Below are 24,543 nucleotides of genomic sequence, written 5' to 3'. Positions count from 1 at the left end.
TCGCTCACATGCATGTGCACACACACACACACACACACACACACACACACACACACACACACACACACACACACACACACTGGTACATTCTTCATTATCATTCCAGAGCTGATAGGCTCTAATTATCTGCCGTGCCTCTGATTAGTCTCTCAGTAACAAGCTAATTAGATGGAGCCTTGTAAAATCATCAGCAGCATTACCACAGAGACACGGTTGGGAAAGACACCAACAAGCAGGAGGCAGGAATGTGTCTTTGCTCTGCTCCCCGCCAACATTTGATAGTCAACTAAATGTTAAGTGCTGGAGCTCTGATTTCTTTTTGATTAAGTGCCTTTTAAGCCTCTTCTACTTTGCGGAAGAATCTTTATCCCCTCATATTATTCATCACGCCGGGATTGTTCCGTCTTACAGGGCTGGATGATCTGGCTTAAACTGCATAAACTGCTGCTGTCGACATTTTAGGAGATAGAATCTGAACATTGATTAGTTTCTCTGCCCCCACGATGCAGCGGCTATTTATCCAAAACGATCTATCGTCAGATCCGAGTCAGAACTTTTCTCTCTCTCCGCAGAGCAACTTTAAAGCCTGAGCAGAAAGCTAGATTAATTCTCTCCTCCAGCTTCTTCCATCCTCTGTTATTATCCCTCCAACAATCCTTTTAGGAGCTGTCACACACTTTATAGTCATTGTGTTACAGTTGTGAACACTCCACAGCCAGGCTGGAGCGCAGCACGTTGTATTTCCCATCAAAAGGCGTCTTAACTGTAAGCCAGTTGAAAAAGAAGAAGCAGTAGTGATGTGAGCGCCTGCTTCCCGACTCGTCTGAGCGAACAGCCGGCGCTGTAAAAGATTTATTAAGGTGATTCATGCACTTTGAACGCTTAACATCGTTTGCTGTGTGCATGTGCTTCACCACGCTATAGTTTTCTCTAATAGCCTATAATCATCTTTTTAGAGACAGTGTCACAGGAAATTAAGAAAATTAAAAGATGTTGAAGAGCGCGGGCACATCTGTTGAGTCAGACCTCAGGCAGGGAGAGGATGCTACGCTAGCTCCTGCTGCTTTTGTCTGGGATTAAAGAGAACATATATAGCCTGTGGTTACACACAGGGGAGCTCTTACATAATAGGATTTGAAATCCATAGTTACTTTTAGCCCTCAGGTTACAAAGGTGGCGTGTGTGTGTGTGTGTGTGTGTGTGTGTGTGTGTGATAAGAAGGTCGGCAGAGACATGCTAATGACAGCTGTACTTCAACTGTTCATCCATGTGTTCAGCTGTGACGGGATGACGGGCTGGTTTGTCACATCTCGTGACCACACCGTGTGTGTGTGTGTGTGTGTGTGTGTGTGTGTGTGTACGGGGTTCTTGTTGGGGGGGGGGGGGGGGGGAGGCAGATGGCCTCTGTGGATCGCAGCCCGACTGAGCTGGTTGGCAGCTCTTCTGACATTCCTTCATGCCACGTTGACACAACATCACAGCCAATATTTGCTGAAATAGTGTCTCAGCTCACAATGGGCTGACTTGCTCCACTTTGCAGGAATAGACTGTGCACACACAAAGTGCCCTAGATCTGGCCTGTGGCGGTGTCAGGAGTTTTTTGTGCACATTGTTTCCAGATTTTGTCATGGGGTTTAATGTGGATAACGAACCCCTGCCATCAGTTCCAGCTAACGGCACAGTCAGCTCCTGTCATCCAGGCTGCAACGCACTTGTACGCCGCTTCTCTTTGGGCGCTGCTGCGCACACGAGCTGTCTCGGCCCGGCTCAGGGTGAGTGAGTTGGTAATTGGATTTCTGGAATCTTCTTATTCACTCCAGTGATGCTGTGTGCAGGCGACAAAATGCCTGCAGCCGTGAGGCTTCATCCCGAGGCCCCTGAGGTGAGATCAAGGTAGCCTTACACAGACGGGAGGCTGAGGCCGACTCCCGTGGGAGCTGGATGTCTGGAAGCCCGGTTGGAGCCCTGATGGAAAAAGGGTTGATGACATCACAACCACCAACCTCCACCTTGGGCTCCAACAGCCCTCCTGACATCCACTTAAACCAATCTCCCAAAGCTGGCAGCTATGTGCAAGCAAAAGGAAGATAGTGAGCCGTGTTCAAGATAGCGCAGTAATTTCCTTTGACTGAGTCTCTGAGCTGAGTCCAGATTGTATTGGCTTTGGTTTCACGCTGCGGAGAGAAGAAGCTCTGAGATTTATTCTCAGGCTGCATGTATATCTTACATACCTGTACCGTCAGTGACTCGCTGCCTGTCACAGCGCTGGGTTACCCTGGCGGCGTGTCTCCCCTCTACACACACACACTTACATGACAGCTGTCACTTCCAGTAACCACAGCTTCTCCACTATCTCTGCACCCCCCCCCCCCCCCTCCCCCCTCCCCCCCAGGCCCAGACTGGTACCTGAACAAGGTGAGGCTGAGGATCACAGATGTCAACGACAACATCCCTGAGTGGAATATGAAGCCGTACCCGTACCTGGCTGTGGTGTCCCCTGAGGCCCCCGCGGGGACGTTTGTCTACCAGCTCCAGGCCCAGGATGGAGACGAGGGCAGGAGCGGAGAGGTGGAGTACTTCCTGTCGGATGGTAAGCTTCCTGCTCTCTGCGCACACACTCGATGTAAAGGAAGGAAGTGGTGTTAAAATCCTGTGAGGCTGTGCTGTTGAAATAGTTTGACAGGCTGTGGCGCCTCGGAAATAAATACAACTAGTCAGACACCAGCACAGCCGCTCACAAAGACAGCCACAGGCGCTCACACATTCATTCATGCATTCATACACTCTTTAGGTGTCCATTAGTTTCTGTGTCTCTCCGTCTCTGTATCAACGCCACTCTCTCTCTCTCGCTCTCTCTCTCTCTCTCCCAAACACACACACACACACACACACACACACACACACACACACACACACACACAAACAGGAACACAGAGCCAGAGGCCTTCACACATTTGTTATGCACTTATCATGCACTCTTGTCTATCTGTCTGCTTCTCTCTGTTTCATGCACACACACACACACACACACACACACACACACACACACACACACACACACAAAGACACACACAGTGGGCTGCTGGAAATCTGCCAGCGTTGTAGACCCCCCAGTGTTTTTGGGGATAGAGGTTTGTTGGCATGTCAAAGATGGGGGGATGTGCTAATCTTGCTAAAGGGGCTTTACAAAACACTGCAGACTTAGCTTTGACTCACATCAGTGTGTTGCACAGCTGTCTGATGAGGTAAACCACATTTACCACAATGCACCCGTGGTCTGGATGAACACGATAAGAACTCCTGTAAGCGCTGAGGTTTACCTCGGAAAGATCAAATTAAATACTAAATAGTCCCCCCTCAACGTAATCTAGACCCAATTTTCAGATTTCACATGTATTTATTTAACCCTCTTATCTTGTCTTTAAGTCTTAAGTCCTCTGAGGATGATTGTAGGCGGCCTTTTGACGTGCCAGGTCAGCCTGTCTGACCTCATTCTTCAGTGTTTAACTGCAGTGATCTTTTATTTAAGTGCTGTCCAGAGGAGTTTACGCTCGTCACGTGTGTCTTTGAGGTCTAAGACGTGTTGAATGCATTTCCTTCTTCATGAATCATTTGTAGAGCCTATTTTTGAAAAGTCTTCGTTACACACTCCGAGTCCTCTTCGCTTCCTCTCGCACCTTCTTGAATTTTTCGCCTCCAACTTCACGAGTTTTCACCTCCAACTGTCAACTCGTGAAAAAGTGGTAAAAAAAACTTCAGGAAGCACAGACAGTGAGACAGAATGACTCTGATCTCAAAAGGCTGACGACACAATCAGTGAGTATGTTCTTCTTCTTCTTGACTCAAACAGCTTTTATACACAAGGGGAGGAGCCGGCCGTCCCGTCCATGTAAACACAGCTCTGACAACAACACAGCCAGCAGGACTCCAGCTTCTCCCTCACTGTAGACAGTCAGGACTCACACACACATTCACACAGGACACATGATTCTTGGTCATCAATATTCAGTATTTTCAAAAATGCCACAGTGATACACAGTGCATGGCTGAGCTACACTTGCAACTAAACATATTTCCCATAATGTATTTTATTTTATTTTTAAAAAAAGCAAAGAACTGGTACAAACAGATGATTGTAGCGCAGCAGTTTACTTCCTGTCAGTGCGAGTCTAGTTTGTCAAAATTTGGGAGCACCTACAGCAAACAGCCGCTTCCAGAGCTGCAGAAAGTGAAGTGTGTCAAACTGTCACAGTGTTTTTACAGTCTTCATAGAGTCAGAGGCTTGAAAAGGTGCCATGTGCCAACAGACTGCAGGCAACAGGTCCCATTATAGTTTCCTTCAGGTGGACCACGATAACAGACTCAAGGCAAACATTAAGGGAGCACTGAGATCTGTTTTGGCCCGAGTCCTAAAGAGGTGAGGGTGGTAATAAAACAACCAGAATCCCTAAAGGCTAGACTACACCAATCCTACATTCATAAGTACATACACGTTCATAAAGACTTAAATAGGTGAAGAACTGAATGATAAAAAAGACCATAGACAGGCCGGAGTGTAAAGATAATATGGAAAGAAATTATTTTAAAGCAGGCGATCTCAGCTGGTCTGGCCTCAGGACTCCCTCAGGAGAGATCGCAACACAGATTTCTCTTGTTTTATTTATTTATTATTTGTGTGTGTGACCTCATGCAGGTGCAGTGTGTGTGACCTCATGCAAGTGCAGTATGTGTGTGTGACCTCATGCAAGTGCAGTGTGTGTGACCTCATGAAAGTGCAGTGTGTGTGACCTCATGCAATTGCAGTGTGTGTGACCTCATGCAAGTGCAGTGTGTGTGACCTCATGCAAGTGCAGTGTGTGTGACCTCATGCAAGTGCAGTGTGTGTGACCTCATGCAATTGCAGTGTGTGACCTCATGAAAGTGCAGTGTGTGACCTCATGCAAGTGCAGTGTGTGTGACCTCATGCAAGTGCAGCGTGTGTGTGACCTCATGCAAGTGCAGCGTGTGTGTGACCTCATGCAAGTGCAGTGTGTGTGTGACCTCATGCATGAGCAGTGTGTGTGACCTCATGCAAGTGCAGTGTGTGTGTGACCTCATGCAAGTGCAGTGTGTGTGACCTCATGCAAGTGCAGTGTGTGTGACCTCATGCAAGTGCAGTGTCTGACCTCATGAAAGTGCAGTGTGTGTGACCTCATGCATGAGCAGTGTGTGTGTGACCTCATGCATGAGCAGTGTGTGTGTGAGACCTCATGCAAGTGCAGTGTGTGTGTGACCTCATGCAAGTGCAGTGTGTGTGACCTCATGCAAGTTCAGTGTCTGACCTCATGAAAGTGCAGTGTGTGTGACCTCATGCATGAGCAGTGTGTGTGACCTCATGCATGAGCAGTGTGTGTGTGACCTCATGCATGAGCAGTGTGTGTGTGACCTCATGCAAGTGTAGTGTGTGTGTGTGACCTCATGCAATTGCAGTGTGTGTGACCTCATGCAAGTGCAGTGTGTGACCTCATGCAAGTGCAGTGTGTGTGACCTCATGCATGAGCAGTGTGTGTGACCTCATGCATGAGCAGTGTGTGTGTGACCTCATGCATGAGCAGTGTGTGTGACCTCATGCAAGTGTAGTGTGTGTGTGACCTCATGCATGAGCAGTGTGTGTGTGACCTCATGCAAGTGTAGTGTGTGTGTGTGACCTCATGCAAGTGTAGTGTGTGTGTGACCTCATGCAAGTGCAGTGTGTGTGTGACCTCATGCAAGTGCAGTGTCTGACCTCATGAAAGTGCAGTGTCTGACCTCATGAAAGTGCAGTGTGTGACCTCATGCATGAGCAGTGTGTGTGACCTCATGCATGAGCAGTGTGTGTGTGACCTCATGCATGAGCAGTGTGTGTGTGTGTGACCTCATGCAAGTGTAGTGTGTGTGTGTGACCTCATGCAAGTGCAGTGTGTGTGACCTCATGCAGGTGCAGTGTGTGACCTCTTGCAGGTGCAGTGTGTGACCTCATGCAGGTGCAGTGTGTGACCTCATGCAGGTGCAGTGTGACCTCATGCAGGTGCAGTGTGTGTGACCTCATGCAGGTGCAGTGTGTGTGTGTGACCTCATGCAGGTGCAGTGTGTGTGTGACCTCATGCAGGTGCAGTGTGTGACCTCATGCAGGTGCAGTGTGTGTGTGTGACCTCATGCAGGTGCAGTGTGTGTGACCTCATGCAAGTGCAGTGTGTGTGACCTCATGCAAGTGCAGTGTCTGACCTCATGAAAGTGCAGTGTGTGTGTGTGTGACCTCATGCAGGTGCAGTGTGTGTGACCTCATGCATGAGCAGTGTGTGTGACCTCATGCAAGTGCAGTGTGTGTGACCTCATGCAAGTGCAGTGTGTGTGACCTCATGCAAGTTCAGTGTCTGACCTCATGAAAGTGCAGTGTGTGTGACCTCATGCATGAGCAGTGTGTGTGACCTCATGCATGAGCAGTGTGTGTGTGACCTCATGCATGAGCAGTGTGTCTGTGTGACCTCATGCAAGTGTAGTGTGTGTGTGTGACCTCATGCAAGTGCAGTGTGTGTGACCTCATGCAGGTGCAGTGTGACCTAATGCAGGTGCAGTGTGTGACCTCATGCAGGTGCAGTGTGTGACCTCATGCAGATGCAGTGTGTGTGTGTGACCTCATGCAGGTGCAGTGTGACCTCATGCAGGTGCAGTGTGACCTCATGCAGGTGCAGTGTGTGTGTGTGACCTCATGCAGGTGCAGTGTGTGTGTGAGACCTCATGCAGGTGCAGTGTGTGACCTCATGCAGGTGCAGTGTGTGTGTGTGACCTCATGCAGGTGCAGTGTGTGTGACCTCATGCAGGTGCAGTGTGTGTGACCTCATGCAGGTGCAGTGTCTGACCTCATGCAGGTGCAGTGTGTGTGTGACCTCATGCAGGTGCAGTGTGTGTGTGACCTCATGCAGGTGCAGTGTGTGTGACCTCATGCAGGTGCAGTGTGTGTGTGACCTCATGCAGGTGCAGTGTGTGTGACCTCATGCACGCGCAGTGTGTGTGACCTCATGCAGGTGCAGTGTGTGTGTGACCTCATGCAGGTGCAGTGTGTGTAACATTAGAACACATGTGCAACACGCCCGTGCAAAAGTTTGAAAGATGGCAGCACACACCTGATGATAAATCCTGACAGTCAGTGACAGGACCATTAAGATTTTAAAAAGCATCGATACGTCAGCAGGGAGCTTGAAAATAAACATTTTCTAAACATAGATATAAACAACGTGTGTTTCTGCAAGAGACCAGAGACAAACAGCTGAACAAAAATAAAAATAATTACTTTACAAACATTCTCAGTGTTGATGCTGCAGCCGGACTGTAAAACGTGCCATATGTTTATCTGTATATTAATTACACACATATTTTTGTGTGTAATTAATATATTAATATATTTTATATCTGCAGCGTATTTTGTAAATACTAATTAACTACTGTATATACTTTGTTTTATCAACGAAATGTCATTCTTATCTGCACTGTAAAGTTGGAACGACAATATGACAAACAGTTTGAACGACTGCTGACCCTGTATGCCTTTAAGTTCATGGCAGTTGGGTCCAGGAGGACTGTAACACTCGGGATTTAAAGAGTTCTTCTCTGTTCCAGTGCTTTTAAAAGTTTTAAATTAGTGAAGAGATGTGATGTTCTGAGGCAGCTTCAGCAGGAGACGCTCATTAAAAAGATAATAGCTCGTACTTCTTGTCTTGTTTCTGGTTATGACCAACGTATCAAGTTTTCACATTGTGCAGATGTGCAGGGAGATGAGTACAATATTTATGTCCTGAAATGACAGAAAGGCGGAGATAAAACTGCATCTGGCTGTTTTTAGGTGAAATTAGGAGATCTTAGTAAAATGTGCACGCTGATTTTCTTCTACTCAAGAGAAAAATAAGCTCGTCTCTGTTATTAAAACCATTTTAATTGTGAGGTTTTGTGCCTGTCGTTCCACTTGAGGATTAAAAGTGAGGCTTCTGTCTGATCTGCTTATAAGAATGAAAAACTTTGATTTATTTCTACTTTTGTACCGCTGTGAGTTTGGCTTGCAGGGAGATGTCGGTAGAGTTAAATATTCCTGAGAATAAAAAATCCAATTGACATATCAGTTGAAGTCTGAGGTCATGAGCTGCTGCTCTTCAGTTTTTTCAAGGATATTTTTTTCCATAATACTGTATCAAAACACTTTTAAAAATGGCTTCTGCCAAGTGAGAAAGGAGTTCATTTCACATTTCTGTGATTACCAAGGACACAAACAACACAGTGCAGTTAGAAAAGAAAACTCCCCAGGGAAGATTCAAATGCAGCCATGGAGTAACTGTAAGGGTTTTTACTGCACAGACGGGTGTTCCCTCAATCCAGAGCAAACACCTTGTTTTATTATTTACTGCGACCCAACATGAATCCACCGTGAGCAACAACTCTTAAAGGCCGGGTTGGTCATTTTTTAAAAGCTAGCTCGACTTTGACAGTAGCATTCCTTCAGTGCTCCCTCTACGCCCGGCTCTCTCCCCTTTCTGAGAGTCATGAACAATTCACAAACGACCTTCAGCTCTGTGTTAGACGACAAACGGCGACATTTAACAGAACATACAGCGTGCTCACGCTCCTGGGAGTGTACAGCGGGGATTTTCAGTGTTTGACTTCCAACAGGTTGAAATGTTTTCAGAGTTGAACTCTTTGGCTTCTGTGTGCCGTTGATGCAAAGTGAGCTAGCGTGGGCTAAGGCTAACGCTTCCATTGAAACGGCTCTGTGGTCAGAGATAAGAACAGCGAGCAGATCTGCAGGAGCACGGAGCCGAGTGTTCAGACATTTATTCTCCACGGCTTCTTCTATTGTGGCTCGGATCGTTCCTAATTTGTACGTCGCTGTGGACAAAAGCGTCTGCCAAATGGATTCATGGAAATGGAAATGCAAATTCAGCTTAAAGTCACTGTTGAATGTGTGCCATACTGCCTGAATACAGAAACAGCCATTAAGGAGTCATTTTAATAAAGCTGCTTTGTATATCTTAATCCTCATGTCATGATCAGACTATGAGGAACACCGATGGCTCTTATAAAGGTAACAAATGTTCACAACATTCAGTGTAAATCATTTTTCATCCAACTCTGATTCAATGTTTTGATAAATAATTGAGCTGCTCAGAGAGGTTGTGTTGTGTTGTGTTGTAATCTGTTGGACATGAATCAAATCATACACACAAAAAAGATCTGCATTAATCAAACCCAGAAAGACAGACTCACCTCGTCCACATCGTGATGCGGCTCACATTAGTATTCCAGCAGGCAGCTCTTGGCTTGGATTAGTTTGGATGTGCTTCTGTAAAAATATTCTAATTGTATTTCCCTGCAGGCGGGGACGGATGTTTTGCAGTGGACAGGAAGACGGGGCAGGTGGTGACCACGGGCCTGCTGCTGCAGAGGGACAGGGAGTACTTGTTAAGTGTGGTAGCTCTGGATGGCCCGGGCAGCCGCAGTGCCCCCGCCATGCTCTCTGTCGTCGCCGGAGCCAGAGCGCCGCAGTTCACCAACAGCAGCTACGCCATCTCCATCCCAGAGAACACGCCGGAAGGACAGCCGTGAGTACCACACATGTACACACACTCACATGAGCAGGGAGGGCTTTATTGGACAGGACAGGAAATGTTGGAGAGAGGGGGGGGGGGGGGGGGGGGGGTGAAGAGCAACAAAGGGCCGCAGTAGGATTGAACCCACGGTCACTGTGACGAGGACTACAGCCTCTGTACATGCAGCTCGCTACATAACCGCTCGGCACTCTGAGGATGTACAACTGATTGGCAATTTTCCAACAAGCAAAATGTTCTGCAGACTTCAAAGACTGTAAATATGAACGTTGAAGCCAGTGTGTTCCTGCAGGGGGCGCTGGAGTCCCCCGCGTGTTCCTGCAGGGGGCGCTAGAGTCCCCCGTGTGTTCCTGCAGGGGGCGCTGGAGTCCCCCGTGTGCTCCTGCAGGGGGCGCTGGAGTCCCCCGTGTGTTCCTGCAGGGGGCGCTGGAGTCCCCCGTGTGTCCCTGCAGGGGGCGCTGGAGTCCCATGGATGGCGGTCTCCGTGCTGGAAATGCTGTCTCAGGCTAACTTTGAGTCAAGCTAACGACAGGCTGAGAGCTGAGGCGGGTTTTAAGCCTCCTGACAAACCGTCACACGGCGCCCACCTGTCAATCAGCTCAGCAACACGCCTAACTAAGGAGAACACGTTTCTCATAAAATCAAATCAGGGTCCAGCGTACAGCGTGTGTCCATGGTAACAATACGTGTCTGAACTATGGGTTGAAGCCCAGCAGTGATTTGTAGGTGAGGAGGAGGTTTGATAGATAGATAGATAGATACTTTATTGATCCCGAGGGAAATTCAAGGTTGAAGGTAAGTTGAAGGTTGAAGGTAATCCTGCTGTGTCCATACGAGCGGGCCGGCAGGAAGAAGTCTGGTGTAGAGCCGCAGTGGAAAGAAGCTTGTGGCATGGTGCGACAGTATTTGTCCTTTAAAGCTGATAGTAGTCTGGTGCGTCGTCTCGTGATGTCTCGTTGTCTCGCATTAAGACGCTTTCTTTGGGACGTTTTATTCAGATGTGATTGGTTCCAATGTGGCTATCAGCAAACAGTCTGTCAGATTTATTGTTGCTGCTGCGCTAGCTCGAAGAGATTGTGTGATTGTGAAGAAGACAATAAAAGGAAGGAGAAAATATAAATAATGGTGTCAGCGTGCGAGGTGTTTGTACACACACGCGCTCAGTGACAGGAGATTTACTATCCTGCTTTGTAACAATTAAACCAAATGAAATATTTAATCCTCTGCACAAGCAGCGCCGAAAATAACTGCAGCATGCACGCTGAGGTGTCAATGTGTGAACGCCGTACCTGTGATGGTTCAGCCTAATGAATATTCATGTGGTCACAGCGACGCACTGGAGCATGAATTGAGATATTATCACACGGCATTAGTGGGAGACAAACTCTCTTAACCATGAAAACAAACACTGATATCTGCATAATAGTGTGATATTATTACACGGCACTGACAAACGCTGATTGACGGCGTTCATAGCGTGCAGTCGATGAGCCGTGCAGTGATTGATTTCATTGCTGCGCGCCGCCGCCGCTGCAGGACGAGAGGATTCGATTTTAATCCAGCACATGTGCATCGACAATCAAACAGTAACGACAGTTTCTTCCATTTCTGTCCCTTTTTGTTCTGCAGCTTCCTGGTGGTGTTTGCCATTTCCTTCCAGAAGCAGCCAATCAGCTACAGCCTGCTGATCAATCCCAGCAGCCTGTTCAGCATCCGGCAGGAGACGGGAGAGATCAGCCTGACCCGGACGTTGGATTATGAGAGCGACCAGCGGCGGTACCTGCTGATGGTGCGAGCCAGCGAGGAGGCCGGCAGCCTGAGCACGGCCACAGAGGTGAGTGAGTTATTACTGCAGCTGTCACACGAAGCTTTCCTCTGACTGCTGACTTGAAGCTTGATAAATAAATCTGCTCTGTTGCTCAGAATGGCGGCCCTTTGCTCTCTCCCAGCGGACGCTCTCACACAGGCCTGTTTTGACCTTTATGTTGTGGCTCATTTGGAGTGACAAGGCTGCGTTTACCTGCGACGGTCTGATCTCAGAGCTGACCTGTTGACACCGCACTGCTCGGCCGTAACCACGGAGAAGAAGCAGCAGGCTGGGCCGCTGTCGACACGGCTGAATGCTTCTGAGATGTTAACAAGCGGACCGGAGGACAAAGTGATTTTATTTGTATTTGTCGTCTGAGGACGAGCTCGAGATCGAGCGATGCACGAACACTTTGGGGCTGTGATAAACTCTAAATCTGAAAACTCCATTCACACTGAAAATGATAAACTATGCATGAATTCAGTGTATTTAAATTATTAATTCAAAGATTTTGTTACCCAATTTTCATGTGAGGCGCTCACTCCACACCGCAGATTTCTCAGGAGGGAAATCTACCTCTGCTCAGTGGGTGCTGTGGAGTTGGAGATGAAGCCTGTGAAAACCTATCCCAGCTATTTCAGGACTATTACTCAGCTGTCACTTCACACTTTACACACAGTGGTGACAGGGAGCTCGTAGGGCGCAGGGCAGCTAAGGGCCTTTGTCGAAAACACACACATGCTCGGAACATTTCTATTTTTGACTCGGGAAGTCATGAAGTGGAAGATAAAGAATGTGGTGAACTGGCAACCCGAGAAACTATGAAATGCAATTTAGATTACATTTTTGTGGTCAGCTTCCTGTGCAGAAACATTTCCCACGCTCGTCTCCTGCTGTTGAAGGTTATTATAGAGATGTTAATTTAGCATCTTCTTCTCTGATTACTTCTGTTCTTTCTCCCCTCCTCACCTCTTTCTTTCTTTCTTTTCCTCTCCTCACCTCTTCTTCTCTCCTCTCCCCTCCTTTTTTTCTTTCTTCTCCTCCCCTCCTCTGCTTTTCTCCTCACCTCCTCTTCTCTCCTCTCCTCTGCTTATTTTCTTTCCCCTCCTCTCCTCACCTCGTCTCCTCTCCTCCCCTCTCCTTCTTTCACCTCATCTCCTCTCCTCCTCTCCTATCCTCCTCCTCTCCCCTCCTTATTTTCTTTCCTCTCCTTTCCTCCTCTCACCCCTCCTCTCATCCTCTCCCCTCTCCTTCTTTCACCTCCTCTCCTCCTCCCCTCCTCTCTCCTCTCCCCTCCTTATTTTCTTTCCTCCTCTCCTCCTCCCCTCACCCCTCCTCTCATCCTCTCCCCTCTCCTTCTTTCACCTCCTCTCCTCCTCTCCTCTCCTCCTCCTCTCACCCCTCCTCTCATCCTCTCCCCTCTCCTTCTTTCACCTCCTCTCCTCCTCTCCTCTCCTCCTCTCCTCCTCTCTCCTCCCTCTCTCACTTTGGTCCTAATCAGGTTCAGGTGTTGATAACGGATGAGAATGATTGTGTCCCAGAGTTCCTCCAATCCATCTACAGTGTGGATGGTGTCCCCGAGACTGTAACCACGGCAACGTCTCTGCTGCAGGGTGAGACTCCGCTGACCCCAGATTTCTCATCCATCTGTTTCTTTTTGCATTTTGGAGAGAAACTATTTAAAAAGTCAATTTTTTCACTGAAAACAGCAGCTGTTCTTCACGCAGACTCTAAAGGAGAAAGAAATATAATCTGAAAGAAACTAAAAGATGATTCAGAGCTGAGTTCCTTCTCCAGTTACCCCGAACTAAACTGTCTCCTAGGACTTGAACCAGCAACCCTCAGGTTCCCACCCAGGATTGGACAGGGGCAACGTGTACTTCTGTAGTCGACCAGCTTTGAAACAAAAGCTTCCCTCTGACTTGTTTTAACTACAGTTAGCTAACGACAGCTAACGACAGTTAGCTAACGACAGCTAACGACAGTTAGCTAACGTGTACCTAAATAAAATAGCCTAGCTAGTCTCCCTCTGCGCGTGTTGTTTCCGCAACATCACAAAAAATGGCATTACATGCTTCCTACAGAGTAACGTTAGCAAGGTGGCTAACACTGGCCATGTGACTTTTTTTTAACCAAGGTTAGCTAACATGCAGCAGTCGGGCGGAGCGTAGCAATGTCGCGTGTGTCCCGTCCACTCGGCGACCTAAATAACATCGCCTTTCACCGAGTGTCCTTCTGAGCGTGTCGTTTCCCCTCGACTCGTGTCGCACCGCAGAAAAACTACAGCAATACGCCCGCCAAGTCTGACGTCCCTCGGACCAATGGGTGCTAAGAAACTCGACTAACAAACACACACACACACACACACACAGAGTCCATGTATCTGTTACTGCATGAAGCTTCCTTATATCACACTTAAAGCAGTATCACATCGTGCAGGGAGAAGATTGTATTCAAAGGTTTTCAGTTTGGCATCTTTTCTTGTTTGTGCTTTAAAATCCGGTTTATTTTAGAGGTTTATACTTGAGGATCCCTGTGCGATATTTAGCTCCAGCCAAAGACAGAAAAGTTGCTCAACAGGACTTCAGAATGTCCCGCAGTCTTTTTGATTTTACTCACAATTGAACCGGCTCTCTTCACCGACGCCCCACATCCAAAAAACACACATAAAGGTATCTCCTCGTTCTCACCTTCCAACCCGGCGTTCGTTAGTTCTGGTCAAACGCTCCCTCTTTGTGGGGCGTCCCTCCCCCACACGGCAGACGGCAGATGATTCGTGGGAAACTCAAGCTGGGGGATAGAGTTCCCAGTGGATTCTGGGTGAGAAAAATGGAACAAATTTAATCTGAAAACATTCAAACACACAGCCCGGAGCTGCTGAAATTGTTGGCACAGCAGAACCGGCAGTCAGAGAAAACAGCACCCGATATAAACCAGAGCAACACGAAGAAAAAACTCAAACGAGCGGTACGGAAGAAAGAGCCCAGCGGTGGAGAGATCCAAGCGAGAGAAAGCGGAGATGGGAGATGTTCTGAAAGGAAAAGTTAGATCTTTTTTTGCTATGAATAGACTGCAGCTCGCAATTCAGATCAAAAGGCGCAAATCTGGAAAGAGAGAGAGGAAAATGTGTGAGGCTGCATGGATCACCAATTTAAATTACCTTTAAACTGTCAGCTCAACAATCAAACATTTCACTAAAGATTAACTTCCAACTCGGGTTGTTTCTAAAGATCATTGACTGTGTATAAAGATGGACAGCTCACTCTCATGTCCTGCAGTTGTCGTAAAGTGAAGCCAAAATACCACCACCGAGCTCGACCCCTCCAGTCCACAGCTCTCATTTCACTTCCTGGTAAAAGGTCAAAGGTCCCTCAGGTGGGTTCAGACAGGAGGCTGTCGGTTCCCCTGCTGACCTGATGCAGGGCCTGCTTTGGTTTTTTGGCGGGATTTCAGTCTGATCACATGTCGTTTAAATCAGTGATTCCCAGAGACGGCGTCGCGACCCTCAGCTGATTCACGCCACGGCGAGGTCGAAGTAAAACAACTAAGAAAATGTTCATGTTAAGTTAATGGTAATCTGACATGAATATAGCTGCTGTGATTAATTAATTTGTTGTTTTTTTGACTGTTCAACTGATGGTTTATTAACACGTCAGATTGTTCTGAAAACAGGTTTGAACATTTAAACATGTTAATCTGCCTCAAAGCTTTTATTTAGTGTGATTTATAACATATTAAATAAGTGTGTATGTTTTCAATAACACATCCACACGGTGTCATCTTCAGGTATTTTAGTGCCATTAAAACATGATCAAATGTTTCCACATGAACAGATGGGAACTTTTCCCTCGGCGTCTGTTCGGCTCCGTGTGGAGTGAACTCAGGTCTCCGTGTCCTGACCATCCTGAGCTAACTCTGTGACTGACATGAACCTGTGCCATCCCTCCGAGTGATTCCAGGATGTATCTTAGCGCTGCTCTGCGGCTGAACCAGCTCGCCACACGATCGAGCGCTCAGCAGTCATTACATGAGAGAGCCAAACAGCACGGCAGGCTGTTGTGTTTAGAAGTGACGCTGAAATAATATAAAGGTGATGAAAATGGTCAGGAATGTTAATTTATGCACATTCTCTCACAATTTATATTCGTGATCGATGTGAATTGGGTCGCGACGGTTCCTCATTTCCAAAAACTGGGTAGTTTGGGAACCACTGGTTTCGTACACAGGTAGCCGGCTACCTAACTTCTTTGGCTTTTTTCCCCTGATTTCACCTGCGTAAACCGGCAGACTAAAAATCACCATGGCAACAGCAGGCATTCCTCTTTGATGTATCCGATAATATAAGATCAGCTGCAGCCGTCGAGCTGACAGGAAGTAGTTGAGTTAGCTGAGACTGTGACCTGTAGAGGCGCTCCAAGTGTTTTGACTTCACTTAGAGGGAGCTGTCTTGTTGTCCATTTTTATATATATATATATATATATATATATATATATATATATATATATATATATATATATATAACAGATATGCCTCTTGGGAGGTTGAAGAAATATGTTGTACTTTATTTTATTTGACCAGCGGCGAGCAGATCACACTGAAGCCTCGATACAAACAGTATACTATCAATGAATAATCCAAGACTCTTTCAGATGCACGCAGCGTCTGCGCTGATGTTCGACTCAGAGGAAATAAACACATCAAAAGAATATGCAGCGTAAAAAGAGTTGTGAGCTTCGGGGTCTGAGAGAGGGAAAATGAGCTAAAGTGAAATCCAACAAACTTACTCTTAAATTAGCCGAGTATCCGAGGGTGTCGATATCTGTGGCTGCAGTCAAGAAATCTCATCACACATTAGAAACAAATGCATAGTGTGTGTGTGTGTGTGTGTGTGTGTGTGTGTGTGTGTGTAATTACTTCAGAATAAAAAATCATTTCCAAACACCGTGTGCAGCAAACACCGACGCTCGCTCCTTGTATTTGTTTGTTTTTTTGAAGCTGACTTCTGCAGGGACGGTGATCATTCCTCAGGGATCCTGCACAGTGTGTGTGTGCCAGTAATTGTGTCTGTCACAGCTGATGATCTATTACATGTTTAGCGAGGCCATAAAAAGATAATGATGTACACAGTTGTCAACATATTCATCAGCTGACGGCGTCTCAATTAAACTGTAAATTGATGGTCACGCTGCGATGTCTTCCCTCCTGCAGTTTTGGCCACCGACTGTGACTCGGGGTTAAACGCCGAGCTCACCTATTACACCCTCAGCCCCGACTTCAGTATCTCTCCCCACGGGACCGTCTTCCCCGCGGGCCGGCTGGACTACGAGAGGCGGAACCATCTGTATGAGTTTGTGGTGATGGCGACGGACGGCGGGGACGAGCCTCACTCGGGCACAGCCACGGTGCGTGTGAGGATGGCGAACATCAACGACGAGGCCCCGGAGTTCTCCCAGTCTGTGTGAGTACAGACCGGGCAGCACTGCTGCATGGAGCAGGGGCTGGGCGGGTCGGACCTGCTTTCGCCTTCAGAACTGATTGAATTCTTTGTGACGTGAATTCAACAAGCTGCTCCACAGAAGACGGGTCCACTGGTGCACGTTGTGTTTTTCAGATTCATGTTCTCATGTCTCCACGCTGCGTCTCAAAGTGTCCTTATTATCAGGTCTAAGATGAACTAACATGCAGTTTGCACATTGAAGCTGCAGTTTGGACAATTGATTATTAACATATCGAACATAAATGAAAAATGGACTAAACCCATGTTAAATATATTTTAGTTCATCACCTCAAATATTTCAGTCTAAATGAATGAAAATCACTCAAATATGACAACTTAATATTTAGATGTTTGACCGTATCCACAGTTGTTTGGGGTGAATTTATTAGCATCATTTCAGCTGAGTTTTTTGCAGATTATTTATTTGGGTTTTTGTAAGATCATCTGTAAGAGGGAAGTGACGGCCATGTTGTTTTTTATAGCGCAGGGCTGGAAAGGTTTCATCTGGAAGACTTTACTCAGGAGATGTGCAAAGTGTCCGTGTGGGCGTTCTCTCTGCATGTTTACGATTCTTCTCGTCACAAAATGAGCCGTTTGTTTGTGACGCATCCGTCTGACACAAAAAAAGTTGAACACTTTCTCTCTTCTTCATAAAGGAAAACTCCGAGCCGCAGACTGGTCGTTGCATCACAGATATTTAGGTGGTTACATCACACTTCACAGACCTGCCTTCCTTCCTTCAGGCCTCTCTGATTCTGGGAGTCCTGCCATGAAGAGCTGGCGTCTCGTGTCACAGCAGCCGCGTTCAGACCGGCTCGCTGTGATTTATTTGGTGTGTTAATCACAGCACTGTGGCATCAGAACAATCTGTTACTCACCGTGAACACCGTGAGCCTCCGCTCCCTCTTGTCTCATATTGTAGCTGAACTGAGAATTCACATGGAACTTTCCGGGGTTTATTTTTGGCCTGTTGCAAAGGTGCGCAGCAGACTGACAGCTGGATCCAGTCCAGGTTGTCCTCGACTGACTTTCTGGCAAACCTGTGTGAGTGTGTGGGCAGAACTGTCGCTGCGGCTCTGCTGCACTTATCTCTCTCCCCCCCCCCCCAAAAAAAAAAAAAAAAAAAAAAAAAGAGTGAGTGAGCCACTTGTCCTTTCAGTCATGTCTCAGTGACCTTGCACAGACGTCTGACGCGTACCTGTGTTTGTTCCAGTCCTGTTGCATCGTCAGGTGTCAGTCTCAGTGGGCGGCTTACACACAGGAGGGCAGGGAGGTGCAGGAGGAGGCAGACAAACAAAACACAGAGGAGGAGAAAACACTTAAACATGCTTTCAGCGCAACAAGGAAGGAATACCAAAACAAAGGAGGAGACAGCCAGTCAGATATAAACAGGGAAGCCTGTCGGCACTCAGACAAATCCTCTTGCCAGACTGGTACAGAGATAGTTGGAGACGCAGGCGGTTTGCCAGCGAGGGCGTGTTGTGCGCTCCGTCACACTGAGATGCAGATAAGTGCTGCGAGGGCGGAGGAGGACAATGGAGCCAGAAACAGAACAAAGATGAGCACGTGGAGGAAGACGGATGGACGTGGAAGGAAGGAGTCCTCAGCGCAGACTGATTGAGATCCTGGCTGAGTGGACGGGCTGATGTTTCCTGCCACGTCCCGTCGCTGCACACGCCGCCGCCTTCAAGTGATTGAAGTGCAGCCCGGTCGGTGCAGCAGTGCGGCCCGTGAAAATGCAAATGAAGGAGACGTGCGGTCCGGCTGACGGACGGACGGCAGGCCGGCGCCGTCTGCTTCACAGTCGAGGGGTGAAGCTGGACGACAGTGGATACAGTGGAGTGTATGCGTGGCGTCCCGGGGAGCGGCGGAGAGGTGGCCTCTGAGCCCGCTGACAGATTACAGGTCACTCATGTTGCCACGGAGACTGCAGCGGCTGGCGGAGATGAATCACCCATCAGCGTTCTTCTGTAAACCATCAATCACCCCTGACTCCTCACTTCAGACACACACACACACACACACACACAGGGGGGATGAGTTCTGCTGACGAGTCCCCCCCCCCCCCTCGTCAGCCTTCCTCTCTGCTCACGCTCTCCTCTCTCTCCGCCACATATCACCTCACCTGTCACTTGGGTGCCAGCCTTCTTTTTTGTCACCTGCTCCTCTCTCTCTCACTTCGGCCCTGTTTTCCATTCCTCTTCATCTCGCCGTCCTCTGAGTCACGCAGCTCATCCTCACCCCATCGAGCTTTGTTCCTGTGTATCCGTCTCCGGCGTGTGGACGGGCATCTCGCCGCCCGCCACCGCACAGCCAGCAAATCACTGTTGACATTTTAAAAGCTAGTGGATCAAACGGCCCACAGTGGGCCCGGTGTGCAGAAGCACCATTTGTTCGATGACTTCAACGTCCCAGTAGACGTTATCATTTGTCTGCGGTCTGGCCGGCTAAGAGGAAAGGTTAAATCATAGTGACAAGCGAAAGCCACAAGCATACGTCCAATCAGACGGCTGATGCTTCAGACAGAGGAGATGATTTGTGTCGATGAATTCTATTTCCAGCGTCTGCTAAACTTGACTTGCTCTTTGCAGATATCGAACCTTCGTGTCCGAGGACGCGGGCCCAAACACTCTGGTTGCAACGGTTCTGGCCAAAGACCCGGACGGAGACGGGATAATGTATTCAATCACCGCCGGCAACGAGGAAGGGAACTTCGTCATCGACAGCCTGAAAGGTGATGCTTCTTCACGCGTTCACTCCTCCCTTCTAATTGACAAGCTCTTCCTCAAATCACTTATTCAATTTGCTCCGACACGTTCCTCCGTCGGTGGCGGCGTGTAATGAACGCCCTCTGCTCTCAAAGTCAACGTGGAGAGGTATTAAAAGTTTTTATTGAAAGCTGTAACTTCCAAACGAGTGCTGCTCTTTTCATCACTGAGCTCATAAAACCTAAACGATGACATTATTTAGGAAGTTTCTTTTTTTTTTGTGCTCTCACAGAGGAATGTTTCCCGTCGTCTTCCTAGCGTTGGCGACTGCTCAGTTTATCTTTTTTTTTATTTATGCTTTGATCCGAAACCAGTGGCAATCACTGTGACATTTGTCACCCAACCCTTTCAATTCAATTTCACAACAACTGCTCTATCATGGCTCGGGATCTGCAGGCTGCGCTCCGCCGGCTCCTCTTCCCTTTGTGTCATCTTTTTATATTCCCTGCCACCTTTTTCTGTATTTTCAGAGAAAGAAATTGCAAAGGCTGATATCCTTTGGGTGCAGGGAAAACCGCTATATGGAGCTGTATGCAGCAGGAGGGCTGAATCACTGAATAGCTGCTTGTCGCGTATGTAAACAAGGTTGACATTTAAGCCCAGAGAATTACCGTGTACATCCCACACTTCACTTATTTTAATGTAGTGGTGCAGAGCTGTCGATGTCACGCACCGTCATTAGGAGCCAGGATGCTGCTCTGCTCCCTGGGCAGCGAGGAAGACGAGTAAATTGGGAGAGAGGAGAGTCGGGCACTCGCATCCTTGTGTGTCAGCATGCCGAGCTGTCTTTAATCAGAAGCGTTAAAGGAGATGAATCGAAACACACGCAGAAAAAAAATAAAAAATAAAAAAAACCTCCCGACGCGTTCACTTCAATGACTTCCCCCACATCACAGCCGGCGTGTTCGTCCTGCAACCTCTGATGTTTTGTTTCACTCTCGACGAGGAAAGATGTTGACTCAGATGCTGCATCCTTTTATCCCACCTTTGATCTTCAGCGTAACATGAAGGCAGACAAAGAGGGGAGGGGGGGAACAGCTAATAGGCATCTGCTGAGCCTGGTTAACTTCTCACCCCACTCACTTACGACTTCATGTTTGCGCTCAAGTGCCTGAGTCGGATGGGCCTCTTCGTAGGAGAGCGTGCAATTATTTGATTAGAAAAGTGACGAGATCGCGGCTGTGAAATTGCTTTTTGGATTTAGTCTGAATATCAGATATTTGTACCTTTCTGTGGAGCTCTGAGGTGAACGTCTGCGTCTCGCTATCTCACTTTGAAGAACAACAACATCCCGTTTACACGCCTCGCTTTGTTTTCTTTATCGATAGCATCCTTCAACATGCGAGGCCGCTGAGACTTCCTGCGCAGAGGCTAACAGATGTACTTCCTGTGTTTCATAACGTGTCACTTCCTGTGTCTTTGAAGGGTTGATCCGTCTGCGCTCCGCTCCCCTGCCCAAGCTTCAAGGCCTGGAGTACGTCCTGAACGTGACGGCCACAGACGACAACGCGTCAGGCGGACCGCACCCTCTCTCCTCCACGGCGCGCGTCATCGTCGGCGTGGACGACGTCAACAACAACAAACCCGTGTTTGAGGAGGTCAGGATCTGTTTATAACCTTTTTAATCGACTGCTCTTCAAAGTCAAGTCAAGTCAGGTCCAGAGGAAACATTTCAGGAGACGCTGTGTTTGATACCTGAGCAAAGCGTGCAGGAGGAGGAGCCGCCATTTCTCAGATCGGCCTATTAGAACCTCAAATTACATCAAAACACTTTAAAGGTCCCAAATTCTGTAAAATCCCAACACGTGTCTCTAGTCTGTCTCCAAACCCCCCAATGATGAGAAAAGTCCATCCTCTCCGTCTTCTGCCTGCTCCACTGTTCAGAAAATGTGTCCTCAAACAGGCCGTTTGGAGATGTTCCCTTCATGACATCACAAAGGGCAGTAGCCCCTCCCCCAGGTGGGTGACACTCCCACAGCTAGGTGTTTGTTCTGCCCTCTGAGTCTGCCTTCTCACCGTAAACAATAGGACATGGAGCCAGAAAGCAGCGAGTACACCCGAACCCTTCCAGAGAGGGGGCGTGGTCAGACACAGCTCATTTACATATTTAAAGCTACAGACACAGAAACAGCCTGTTCTGAGCAGGGCTGAAATAGAGGGGTTTATAGACATGATCAAATACAGGATCAGAGTGGATATAGACGCACATGGAGGACACTATGGGACCTTTAAGCTCTAATAGGTGACTGACTGAAAAGAGACCCACAGCATCCTCCTGATTCCTGCCATCATGCTAAGCTAGCCAGCTAATGGGGGTGCAGCAGAGATACGAGGGTCTCAGCATCTGTTTTCCAAAACGTTGAATGATTCTTTTAAAGCGTTGTTGTGTCTTGTTGTTGTTGCTGCTGCTGTCATCCTGAAGCCGTCTAACTTGCTGACAGTCGCTTGTTTTGACTCAAATCAAAGATTGTGCTCACACAATGTGGCCTACAAAGTTTAGTCTGCCTCTTCCTCTCAGTGCACTTCAGTTATTCCTCCGTCTATCACGCCTCCCTCTTCCTCTCTGTTTCCGACCTGCCAGCTCTCCCTCCCTGAGGCTTCTTTTTTTCGGTCTATTTTTTGGCCCTGGCGTTTTCTGCGTCTTTCCCCGCTCTGTTTTCCCATGAGTTCTGATTAGCCTCCACTCCCCCTCTATCTTTAGGCGCTCCATCGGGGTTTCAATTAATTTATGGGGGGAAAAAAGTGCAATATCATCACAATATGCTCTACCTGTTTAATTAACTTGCTCCTTAATTAGGATTGACTCGAACGTGCTCCTGAGGTCTGTCAGTTTGGCCGCAAGTCGACGTGTTAAAACATAGCGTGACCTTATGGTTCATGTAATTTGAGTTTTGTGAAAAGCTACCTGCAGGCCGTACTGCCTGTGCCATCACGACCCATTAACCCCTGCTTTATTCCTCCCTGCAACACATCCTTTGATCCGCATCGCTCCGACTCTCGCTCCGCCTCGCCATTTGTTTTTTCTTTTTTTCATGGTCATTCTGATGAAAGCAAAGCATGCATTTATGTCTGATTTCAAAAAGAGAGACTCCAGAGAGAGCCTCTTTATCTGGGGCATATGTTCATTAGGGGGAATGGATTGAATCCCTGGCTAAGACAAGGCTGTTCACTGCTGGCTCTTCAAAAGAAGAAGCTCGAGTGTTTTCCTTTCTATAGACGCTGCCTGCTGTATCTATACGCTGCCCCTCTCTGTGTGCCCTACTTCTATGATCCTTGTTCCCACATTGCTGTAACATGTTCTCCTTTAATTTATTCTCAAACATGCACTCAGGATGCTTCTTGTTTTTGTTTGTCTCTCCTGCTGTCTCTCTCTGACTCTCAGTGCCAGCGATATCGTGAGCAGGCTTCAGTGCTGGAAAACCAGCCGACGGGGACTTTTGTGTTGCAGGTGCATGCGGTGGATGCAGATGAGGGAGCAAATGGAAAAGTCAAATATGGCTTAATGCACAGAGACAGCGCCATGCCTGCCTTCAGAATCCATCCAGACACAGGTAGAGCGGACGCCGATGCCTGTGCTAAAACCAGCTCTCAATTAGACGCAGAGCAGCGGACTCAGTGTGCAGAGACAGCGCTGCTTTTTCAACTCTAATTGACATCCTGTCATTTATTGTAAAGTGTGACCTTAGCTGAGAGGAAATGTTATTTTAAAGAATATGCATCGAATGCCAAACCCTGTGCATCAGTCATTTCTTTAATGTGGTCCGCCTCAGTGTAGGAACATAAATCTACATAATGACGCTCATATAGTCTGTGCACGTGGGGTCGCTGGGTTCTGTTTTCACTCTCATGATTTCATAACAAAGTCCCTGCACTCCAGTTTTTCCAAACACATTTATAATTGTGTCCTTGTTTTCTTGGTTTGTGGACGGACGCTGAGACGGATGAACGGACGGATGGAGGGTTAAATGTGGTGCGTGGACGACTGAACGGGTGGATGAGTAAATGTGTATTCATGTGTGTCTTTGCAGGAGTGATTGTGACAGCCCGGAGGTTCGACCGGGAGCGACAGAGGGAGTATTCGATCACGGTAACGGCCACTGACTGGGCCGAGGAGCCGCTCATCGGCATCTGTCAGCTCACCGTCCAGATACTGGACCAGAACGATAACAGCCCAAAGTTTGAGAATTTACGCTACGAGTGTAAGTGTGTGAAACCAGTATGACCTAAGAAGGAGTGTAATCGGTTAAACTCGCTTTCAGTCAGTTGAGCAGCGTTACGATGTGTAGCTCAGTTAAATCTCAGCTTCTGCCTGAAACGCTTCATTTCAGCTGCTGTCTCTTTAAGGCCCGCCCTCCCCATGTGCCTCCTGTCCTCTGATTGGCCAGCTCTGTTTACAGTCGCAGGGAGATTTTGAGTGACGCTCCAGGAGAGCGTGTCCTTGAACAAGCTGCAGGGGTGGGCGGGTCAAAACGTCTCGCTCAGAGCAGCAGGAAACGGCGTCCGTACCTGCAGAGGTTTAACATGACTATCCGACATTACATAGTTTGATCCGAGTCCCGTCTGTTAGCGTGCATCGTCTCCTGTCCCGTGTATTCATAAGAAGTATTCTGCAAAGAAACAAATCCCCCCGATGTCTTTAAGCTCACTCTGAGTGTTTTGTGTGAAAATACAAATATAGTCACTTCCTGTCGACGTGCGTTAGTCTGATTTGGGAGCCAGCGGGGGCATTTACAGTTTTTTATGTTGTTTTTTGTGTAAACTCCACCACCAGGGGGCGCTCAATCAAAACGATAGCAGAAAGGGTCTGGTGGGGAATCATGGGAGTGGTTGTTGTTCCTCCAACTCAATAACAAACAGAC

The 24,543-nt window shown here is 47.8% G+C and overlaps 1 protein-coding gene and 1 long non-coding RNA gene across 2 annotated transcripts in view; one reads left to right on the top strand and one right to left on the bottom strand.

The window, feature by feature from the left end:
• Positions 1-24,543, top strand: part of LOC306825252 (neural-cadherin-like) — a gene marked incomplete at its 3' end in the record, with an annotated part of 61,009 nt that overhangs the window by 23,203 nt on the left and 13,263 nt on the right. Inside the window, exons 2-10 of the mRNA XM_079345860.1 lie at positions 2,393-2,590; positions 9,380-9,605; positions 11,241-11,445; positions 12,920-13,031; positions 16,628-16,877; positions 19,508-19,650; positions 21,110-21,282; positions 23,067-23,235; positions 23,713-23,883. Coding sequence (XP_079201986.1) covers positions 2,393-2,590; positions 9,380-9,605; positions 11,241-11,445; positions 12,920-13,031; positions 16,628-16,877; positions 19,508-19,650; positions 21,110-21,282; positions 23,067-23,235; positions 23,713-23,883 — 1,647 coding nt within the window. The remainder of the gene's footprint in view (positions 1-2,392; positions 2,591-9,379; positions 9,606-11,240; positions 11,446-12,919; positions 13,032-16,627; positions 16,878-19,507; positions 19,651-21,109; positions 21,283-23,066; positions 23,236-23,712; positions 23,884-24,543) is intronic.
• Positions 12,464-12,913, bottom strand: LOC306825264. Its single transcript, XR_013779236.1, has 2 exons — positions 12,679-12,913; positions 12,464-12,586 (listed from the first exon to the last, which is right to left on the bottom strand). It is a non-coding gene; the product is annotated as an uncharacterized lncRNA (long non-coding RNA).

Source organism: Symphodus melops, assembly GCF_947650265.1.
Source record: "Symphodus melops genome assembly, chromosome: 6".
Lineage (NCBI taxonomy): Eukaryota > Metazoa > Chordata > Actinopteri > Labriformes > Labridae > Symphodus > Symphodus melops.
The sequence above is the reverse complement of the archived record's forward strand: the minus strand, read 5'-3'. Positions and strand labels throughout refer to the sequence as shown.